This window comes from Kryptolebias marmoratus, linkage group LG3 (assembly GCF_001649575.2).
Source record: "Kryptolebias marmoratus isolate JLee-2015 linkage group LG3, ASM164957v2, whole genome shotgun sequence".
NCBI lineage: Eukaryota > Metazoa > Chordata > Actinopteri > Cyprinodontiformes > Rivulidae > Kryptolebias > Kryptolebias marmoratus.
In genome coordinates this window covers 4831852-4841798 of record NC_051432.1, presented here as the reverse complement: position 1 = coordinate 4841798, position 9947 = coordinate 4831852, and the positions used below count along the sequence as shown (strand labels likewise).

General features: G+C 39.4%; 1 protein-coding gene across 1 annotated transcript; it reads left to right on the top strand.

Moving 5' to 3' along the window:
• Positions 1–3322: 3322 nt before the first annotated feature.
• Positions 3323–9670, top strand: LOC108247094 (homeobox protein OTX1 B). Its single transcript, XM_017434976.3, has 4 exons — positions 3323–3490; positions 5191–5410; positions 6044–6195; positions 8227–9670. Exons 2-4 carry the CDS (start codon positions 5314–5316, stop codon positions 9007–9009), a joined length of 1032 nt encoding a protein of 343 aa, XP_017290465.1. The 5' UTR covers positions 3323–3490; positions 5191–5313; the 3' UTR covers positions 9010–9670.
• Positions 9671–9947: the final 277 nt, after the last annotated feature.

Here is a 9947-nt window from a genome sequence, read left to right as displayed (position 1 = left end):
TGGAGTCGACCCAAATCAAGATGGCTGCCACAGTCTACTGACCTTAAAAGCATAAAAATGACTATAACTAGTTAGTTTTATAGATAATGAGCTGTGGTAGTAGCTGAGACTGGTCCCCAACATATTCTGAGTGATTTTGGATTGTGTGAGATCTTTGTTTAAAATTTTGACACTAACTATCATCAATCATGTATATCTTTTACATAATTGATGTGTTCTTTCTTTCTTTTTTTGTGTTTCATTATGTATTTGCTGTATTGGATTCTGTTTTTATTTCTGTTGTAAAGCACTTTGGATCACCTTGTTGCTGAAAAGTGCTATGTAAATAAATCTCACTTCACTTCACTATTTATAATCAACTTTGTCTGTCTGTTAGCAAAATGTCTCATGAACCACTGGATGGATTTTAAAGCCATCATAGCTGTCAAAATATGTGATTTTCAAAATGTTTTTGGTTTGAATTTTTATGCTTCTAACCTAATTTCTATAATCATTAAAGGATTGTTTGGGGTTAATGTAACTCAAACTCATCAGGGTTTTTGTTAAAACTGTGTTCGAAACAAGCAAATATTCTTCATCTTTGTTTACAACTAAATTCTGTGGTCAGGAAAATCTCCTGTAAGAGTTCATAACATCTCGACACAGATCATTTGCAGATGATCTTAGCTCTAACTTTAGCTCTGACGCTCTCCACAGCTTGTTTTCCTCCACTAAATTGACTCCACTTCTGTCGACTTTCGTCCTCACAGCTTTTATTCACCATTTATTTTCTTAAGAAGAGAAAATAACTTTACTTTTTCTGTTTTCAACCTGATATCTCTGATTCCATCCTTCTCTGACCTTACTTTATCTTTATATACATCTGGGGATTATTTTACTGACACGGTATCTTCATCTACCTTTGCAGCCAACTTAATTCAAGATGGCTGCCACAGCTGATTAACCTTGGCCAACACATAAATGTCTACGACTCAGTCAGTTTTACAGATATTGATCTAAAACCTGGTAGCAGCTGAGAGTCATTCACAACACATACTCTGAATGTGCAACTATGCAATATCGCATGAAATTGTAATTTTAGCCAAAACATCGACAACTCCATCATTTCTCAGCATAAGAGGATCTCAGTGTAAAACTCTGGTATGAAAGGTGGAGGTGAGATGCATCCCTTCAAGGATGCTTGGCTTTAAAATCTTTGTATAGTTTTACATGTTTCTATGCAAATGTTCATGATAAATGCAGTCCTAAATAAACTGAGATTGGGTTTTTTTTTTCTTATTTTATAAATCCTGGATGTTTAGATTTAACCCTCTGGAGTAAAGGTAAAAAATGTCTGCAAAAAAATTTTGTCCACAGAGTTTTCTTAAATTTCAACAGTTCTGATTTAATTTTTAAAGTCATTCTTGAAACAACTTTTTATACAATGTTTGGAAAATTGGACAATTAGAGCATCATACCAAAGAAACTGCTTTTTTTTCTTTTTCAAGTATTTATAAGAGCTGACAACACTGTCTGCGCCTCAGAAAACACCATCCTAAATTTATAAATAGTTCTAGTGATTAAAAACTGCAACAGAAAATCCATTTAATACTGTTGTTTTTTACTCACAAGAACATTTTTCTGCAATAATCATTTACATATTCATAAAGAAAACAAATGTTTTGTGTTCAGCTATTTAAATCATTGAATTTAAACATAATTTTACCTTTTAAAAGCTTTAATAGAAACCATCAAGTTATAATTTGTCTTACCTGAAGGTTCCAGCAGATCAGATTCAGTCCCAGCAGTGGTTCTTGTCAGATCAGCTGCCTGTTCTGATCTGTAGTTTCCCTGCAGCCTGCCAACAAACTCGCTGCTCAGGCTTTTTTCATCTTCTTCTTCTCCTTCTTCTTGAAGGTTTTCCTGCATGACGTGCCTCTGTGGTTTTTTAAAAGGTGGAAGTGTTCAGCTGAGCCTCCTGCAGCTTTCTGCCTACCTGAGATTTTATACATCCTGCTTTTAATAGGAACAAGACGGACAAGAACCCTCTCTAACCTAACCCCTACCATCTCCAACACACACACTCACACACACACTCCTCGTCAGGCTGCCTGATCCCTGAATTTATGGGCTTAGCATTAAGAAAATACTGCTGCAATTTGGGATTAAAGCCCCCAAAAGCTCCACAACAACAAAGACTTTGTCTGTTGGATATCTTGATACTTATCATGGATCACTGGCTAATTCCACTGAAAACAAAACACCAACAAATATACACTTCTTTAAAGTATTTGTTTCCCTGAAGAATATTTTTTATTATTTTGATTTCATGACTGTTTAGGTGCAGAGCAACACAGCCGGTTTCTGTTTCTGACTTGATTTTGTTGACAGTTTAAATTTATTCATGACATTTTTACATTTATAATTATGGTAATACAGTACAGTACATCTCTGTTTATTATTATTATTATTATTATTATTATTATTATTATTATTATTATTATTATTATTATTATTATTATGCACACATTCGCCGATAAATGAAAACATCCAAGCATTAAAAATGTAAATGTGGACCTGCTGTCTGTCTGTAGGCCTCTTCACATTCAAGGATTTCCTTGGCAGACACGTTATCAGGCTGTTTTTTATTTCTGTTTATTATTTTTAAATCTTCTCCTTTGTCCTGTTAAAAAACTTTATTCTGGATAATTTATTTTCCCTGAAATCACCAGTTTGACATGGAGGCAAATATCCCCGGGTTTTATTTTATTGTTTTTAAGAAAAATGTTTAATTTAAACTATATGGTCCTGCATATTCCGTGTAAGAGAAAAAATGGAAAAACTATTTTGCAAATTTGAGATGGTTGAAAAGTTGCTGTGGTGAGGAACTTTTTATTTTCTGTCTGTCATTCAGGGCTAAATGCACCCAAATGCATTTTACAAACACATTTAAATTATATGTTAGCTAAAGGCAAATTTATAAAAGCGAATATATGACTTTGTTAGCTTGATGAAGCAGTGAAATAGTAGTAATAAAAATTTAAAGAACATTTTTTCCCCTTTAACAAAATATAGAGACAGATAGAGTAAACTAAGATAATCTGCCCGTAACTATCCTTCGATATTCGCCTCTTTTTGGAGCCGTAAATATCTATTTTTACTCTTTAAGCTTCAGCCGAAAGACCCGAAACTTTCTGCCCCAAACTTTTTGACGATCCCACGTCACGTGACCCCTCCCTCGCTCGCCGATTGGCCGCGGCGCTCAGCAGGTGCGGCCGCTGATTGGCCGAGAGGGGCGTAGGAGTCTCGTGCTTCTTTGACTCTCAGGAGTCTCGGCTCGTCAATCTGGGTCGGACTGCGCGGAGAGGAGAGCAGGAACATCTGAACTCTGAGGGGCTTTTAATCGGAGAAGGACGGCGTTGTCATGGAGACACTTCTGACTGAAAACTCCGGAGCTCGTTTTCTTCTTGGTTTTTAACTGGAAATAAAAACAAAAAGGAAGTAAATCAAGGTGAGAGCTCTTTGTGTTGAACTCTGTCTTTTTTNGGGGGGGGGGCTGTATTTTTGAAATACATGTCAGAATAAATCCACATCAAATCAGCTCAAACAACATAAATCCTTTAAGGTTAGCCAGAAAAGAATTTATCCAACTTCTGCTCCAAAACAAAGCTGAAGTTTAAACCAAGCGGCCAATATTATTAAAATAAAACCAATTTTAGAAAGGTAAATGTACTGGAAACGAGTTAAAGTTCAGTTTTTATCTCCATCAGATGTGTTTTTTTTTCTCCTGATGGGACCTGCATCCTGCTGCTCCCCTTAGCTAATTGTGGTCCTGCATGTAGATCTAATCTAAATTCTAATGGGACTCATTTGCACCCAGCATTTCCACCGCGTCACTCCGCTCCTTCCTGCGGTTCTTTATGGAAATAAGCGCAGCTTTATCTGCAGCGTTTAACACCTCGGTTCAGAGCCGTCCCGAGGCCCCCGGGGGCCCCTGTCCCGGTTCATCTTGAACCCACGGACACTGTGGATTTAAAACAAAACACACCGAGGTAAACCCAGATTAATATTAGTCTGCTTTATTTAAATAAAAACACTTCACTAAACCGGCGAAGAGCTGCAAGAAAAGGGATCAAATCTTCAACAAATGCTTTAAAGGTTTTAACTTTGGTTTTAAATTATTTCCTTTCGTTTTATATTTTCCTTATAAAATATAGTATTTCACCCTAAAATGTGAATTTGCTCAGGTAGTCTGTTGCTGAGTATTTATTTGCTTTGTTTTTGTGGCAGAAAATAAATTCACCGTTCAAGTTGTTTTTGTTTTCCCTTGAGAGATGAAGTGTGAGACAAATTAAATAAAAACAGGAAGAACTAAAGTTCTTTAAGTGATTTTAGTTCAAATGTTTTAAACAGATAAAAGAACTGATTAAATAAAAAAAGAACAAGTCTGTCTGTGAGGGTTAAATGAGGTCCCAGCAGAGATGGGATCTATCTGAAACTTCCCTCAGTCTCTGCAGGTTTGTTTTAATCCCTGATTTAATGGGAACTTCGTGAACATCTGAGTGAGGAGGTCTGAATAAAAAAATAAAAAATAAACTCCTTTTTGTCTGTCCTCTCACAGTTTTCCTCGCGCTGAATGAGACATGTTTGTTTTGTGTCCGGCCTGATGTGATATGTCTGCAGGCCTCGGGAGGCTGAGGAACACACTTTCCCTCCAGTTTATCAAGAAACACAGAAGTGTTCACATCCTCTAGAATTCGCTTTAAGCTTTCTGGGGCCTGAATGCTGCTTTTCTTTTCAACATTTCCATCAAACGATAAAAAAACATGTAATCTTTCTGACGTAGGAAGCGTTTTGTCCTCTAAAACACACATTGCAGATGAGTTAAAATTCCCAAAAGCTGGATTACATTTTCCTAATTATTAATAGTACTTAAATTCAGGAATGGTTTGCTTGTTTTAACTGCGGGTTTGTGCCTCGTTTATTAACACGAGGCTTCAGGCGCATATTTTGTGGGCCCTAATTCATTCTGAAGTGAGACATGACGGGAAACAGTCTGGTTTGCGTTTATAAAAGTTACTTAGAGTTTTATTGCTCATTAAATAGACATTAAACGCCTTCAGACAAATAAAACAAATAAAAGCGTTAATTCTCGCTCATCATTTATTCATTTGTTCTCCCCCACCCGTTCCCCTCTCTTTCTTTGCGCAGGTGTGTTGGAGGAGCCGTCGGTCCAGTTCTGTCTCCGGGTCCCGCAGCTGTCCCAGCTCCGGTCCACCACCCCACCCCTGTCCCCTGTCCCCCCCNCCCACACCCCCACCCCCTGCCTTTAGCATGATGTCTTATCTGAAACAGGCCCCGTACGGGATGAACGGACTGGGCCTGAGCGGGGCCGCCATGGACCTGCTGCACCCCTCCGTGGGGTACCCCGGTACGGAGCGCGCGCGCGCACACACACACACAGTCAGCAAAAACACACAGAACAACTAAAGTTTTCTTTTCCTTAACGAAACCGCGTTTTTAGGGTCGGGAGTTGTTTCGATTGTATGTTTTTATTGAAATATTTCTTTATTTTAAAAGTTAATTTCGAAGTGTTTCTCCAGATTAAACGCATTTACTGGGATTTTTTTTAAAATATTGTTTTTTTACATAAATAAGCTGAAAACGTTGGGCATTATTTCTTAAACTCTAAAAAAAGATGAATAGATAAACAGATAATTAAATAAAGTCAAACTCAGTCTTCAGAAAACTTCGAGAAAAGTTGCGCATCCTTTGTTTTATTTTTCTGCGACTATTTATTTAGTTATTTAATCATGTCCCAGCGCATCTGTCTTTTTCCCCTTTCTCGCAGCCCATAGCCATTTAGTTTTAATCGGGAGGGAAAATAAAACTTGGCTTTTTTTTTTTACAATAAATAAATAAATAATCGAACCCTCCGACCTGATCGTAGTTTTTTCCCCCCGCATTAAATCCGACCTCACGTGGTTCCAGATTAGAGGGTGTCTGAAAGTTGTTCTTTTGTCGGTAATTACTGATGATGAGGGTTTTGTTTTCCTCCCCGCAGCCAACCCCCGGAAGCAGCGCCGGGAGCGGACCACCTTCACCCGGACTCAGCTGGACATCCTGGAATCTCTGTTCGCCAAGACCCGGTACCCGGACATCTTCATGAGGGAGGAGGTGGCCCTGAAGATCAACTTGCCGGAGTCCAGAGTCCAGGTCAGTCACTAACTGCTGCTGCTGCTTTCAAACTTTCTGATGGAGAGGAAATGTTTCGATATGAACCCTCCAACACTGGAAGCTCCAGAAATGTATTTAGTTGCAGATCTGAAGTCTGTGTTTGACCCGAGGCCTGATTAGCTTCACCGCTCTGCTCTCATTCAGGTCCAGACACGTTTTTAATGAAAGGAGAGAATTTGGCAGCTTTTGATAAGAGGAGTTTTCCTCTTTGAGCTTCCCCGTCAGAAAGCAGCTGCCTGTGTGCTTTCTGCTCCTCATACAGGATTATTAACATGAGTGGAGGGGTGGCTGCTGGGGGGGTTATAAAAAAATAAATCTTCATTTTTATGTCAGTAAAAACTGTACAAACTAAAAAATTCAAGCAAGAATTGGCATTATGCTGTGAAACCGTTCATTAAAGTTCTCAGAATAAGAGTCATGGCTGATGAGTTCAGACATGTACAAAAACATCAACTAACTTAAAAAGTAAACAACTTTTACCAGGTTTTTTGTCCTTGATTCAAATGAACAAAAAGATAAATACATTTTTATTTTGCCTGTTTTTTAAAATAAAATTTAAAATGTAAATAATTTTAAAAAACACACACACACTTTCAGTGACTCCAGAATTTTCTGTTTTCTAAAACATTAAATTGGAAAGGGCAAAAAGCTAACAAATAAAATATTTTTTTATAAATCTTATGTTAAAATTTATTTTTGTATTACTTAAAAAAGCAGATTCTGTTTTTTCATATTATTATAATCATCATAATAATAATATAATATCATTATTATTTTATCATATGAAACTAGCACTTGTCAAAGGAGTACACATCGCTCAGCATGTCAAGGTTTTAAGCTGCAGCTGAGTATGTGTTGGGGATGACTCTCAGCTACTACCACACCAAATTTAAGCTCAATATCTGTCAAATCAGCTGAGTTGGAGCCATTTGTTTTGTTTTCTATGTTTGATTACTTGTGGCAGCCGTTTTTAACCGTGTCAGCACTAAAAGTTAATCAGCTGTAGAAGTGTATCTAATTATTACTTTTTTAAAAGTTTGATTAAAATCCATCTAGTGATTTATAAGATATTTTACTAACAGACAGACAAGGTTGATTTCAAAAGTTAACACTATAGTTTTAAACAAAGATTTCTCAAGATCTGGTAGTGTTCAGGGTAAGGGCTACAGATGACTCTCAGCTACTACCACATCGTCAACTTTACAACTGAGCTCCAGCCATGTTTGTGTTTGCTAAGGTTGATTAACTGTGGTGCCCAGCTTGAGTTCAACTGACTCTATAAGCTCATCAGATGCGGACGTATATTCTAAAACTGGCCGTCTGGTTCACTTTGCTAAACTACAAGCAGACAAATGAACACACTCAGGTCGCTACATTCATGGTGGTGAGCGATAATAAAAAAAACTTGGTTCAAAAAGTTTCTGATCAGGTTGCGGTGCACTTCTTCTTCATCTTCATTCACTGTTAAAATGCAACAATTTGTCCTCGCGTTCTCTGAGGACTGAAAAATGTGGATTTGTTAGTAAATGTGTAAGTGAATTACTTAAAACAGAGACATAAACATTCAGGGACATAAACAAAAATTGAAACATAGAAATTAAAGGCCAAACATTCCTTAAAGAAATCCATATCACCTGCTGTCTTTCATATGTTTTAGCCTAAGATACTCCTACATTGAGAACTGATGGCTTTATACTCATCATCTTGAATCAAGCAATCAAATTTTCTGCAAGTTTCAATAAAATTCATCCAGTTCATGAGATATTTTGCTAACAGACACACACATAGACAAAAACATTATTACCTGTCTTCATCTTTCAGCAGAGGGCGATAATAAAACTGAAATGATTAGAAGAGTCAGGTGTGTTTTTTAATCTTGCTCAGGAGGAGAACTCCACAGACAATAATAAGGGGTCAAAGGTCAGAGCCACCACCTCTAAGTGGTAAACCAGCAGGAGGTGGTGTTAAGGTTGCAGTGCTGATGACTCTTTCCCGCCTCCTCTTCCTCAGGTGTGGTTTAAGAACAGACGGGCCAAGTGTCGACAGCAGCAGCAGAGCACCAACAGCACCAAGGTGAAACCACTGAAGAAGAAGTCGTCTCCAACCAGAGAGAGCACTGGCTCTGAGAGCAGCGGTCAGTTCACTCCACCGGCAGCGTCCAGCTCCTCGTCTTCCTCCTCCACCTCCTCCTCCTCTTCGACCTCCTCTGGCCTTGCTGGACCTGCTCTAATCAGCACCTCCACCTCTATCACCTCCCCGGTGTCGTCCATCTGGAGCCCGGCGCCCATCTCCCCGGCCCCAGCTCCATCCAACCTGCCCGACCCTGTGGCCCCCACCACTGCATCCTGCATGCAGCGCTCCGTGCCCTCCTCCTCTTCCACGGGAACCCCCTCCTACCCCGTGTCCTACAGCCAGTCGGCAGCGGCGTACAACCAAGGCTACCCCGCCTCGGCAACGGGCTCCTACTTTAGTGGCGTGGAATGCGGCTCCTACCTAGCGCCTATGCACTCCCATCACCACCCGCATCACCCCCACCAGCTCAGTCCCATGACCGGCGGCTCCATGTCGGGACACCCACACCACCACATCGGCCAGACGTCGGGCCACCACCACCATCACCACCACCCGCCGCATCACCACCAGGCGTACAGCGCACCTGGCCTGGCCTTCAACTCCTCAGACTGTCTGGATTACAAAGAACCTCCGGCGGCTTCGGCCTGGAAGCTCAACTTCAACGCCTCCGACTGTTTAGACTACAAAGACCAGGCCTCGTGGCGTTTCCAGGTGCTGTGACAGCCTGCGCTCCTCACTCTGTGCTTCTAAAGAAGGATTCTTTTTTTGTTGGTTCTGGTGGTTTGTTTTTGAAGCTCCTTTGGTCTTATAGTCGAAAAACCTTTTTAAAATGTTTCTTTGTAAATGAAAACGAGTGCAGAAATCTGAAGCCTGAGCAGTATGCCTCTGGTTTGACTCTGTGTGCAGCTCGGCCAGGATTATTTTTCTACTCATGGACACAAACCGGCTCATTTACAACTTTCCAAGGCCTTTAATGGTGAAACTGTTGTGGAACTTGCGAGGTCACGCAGTCTGGGATCGCTTCGGTGATTATTCCTCACAAGAACATAAACTTTAAGGGATAAGATATGGGAGGAAAATCACACATTTAGACTTTTCTAAAACCGTTTAGTTCTGAAAACAGGATGCTGCTATTTTTTTTTCAGGTTGCTGATGTTTGTTTCCATTTGATTTTTTTGGGTCTTGATCAGAACCTTCCAGCCTGTCAGAGAAAGTTCTGTAGGCTGAACCGCAGCACTTGTTTGTAACAAAAACAGATATTTTGCTATTTGCTCTTTTCAGAAAGAAAGAAAATGTGAATTATAATCAAAATGTCAGAACTCAGCTAAAATTTGAAAGATGTACAATTGTGTCTTTATAATAAAGTCTTGTTTAAACATGAGCTGTTAAAGAAAAGTTTGTTCTTTCTGAAGGCAGAATGAAGTGTCGGCTTGTCAGCTCAGCAGCTGCAACCATCAGAGGATTGCTCTGGTTTATAATGAAACTGGTTTTACTGGTTTAACTCTGTACAAAGCCACACTAATAACAGTTTAATGGTGATTTATTTTTAATCCAAAAGTGATTCAATTGTGGTTTATATTGTGTTCACTGACACTTCACCACTAAGGACTGGTTTACTCTGAAAGGTGATTGTGTGAGGCAGAGTTAAATCTTCTCAT

Coding starts and splice junctions, on each gene's coding strand:
- LOC108247094 (XM_017434976.3), top strand. CDS start 5,314: ATGATGTCTTATCTGAAACAGGCCCCGTACGGGATGAACGGACTGGGC. Junction 5,411..6,043: donor CCCCTCCGTGGGGTACCCCG/GTACGGAGCGCG, acceptor TCCTCCCCGCAG/CCAACCCCCGGAAGCAGCGC. Junction 6,196..8,226: donor TGCCGGAGTCCAGAGTCCAG/GTCAGTCACTAA, acceptor CCTCTTCCTCAG/GTGTGGTTTAAGAACAGACG.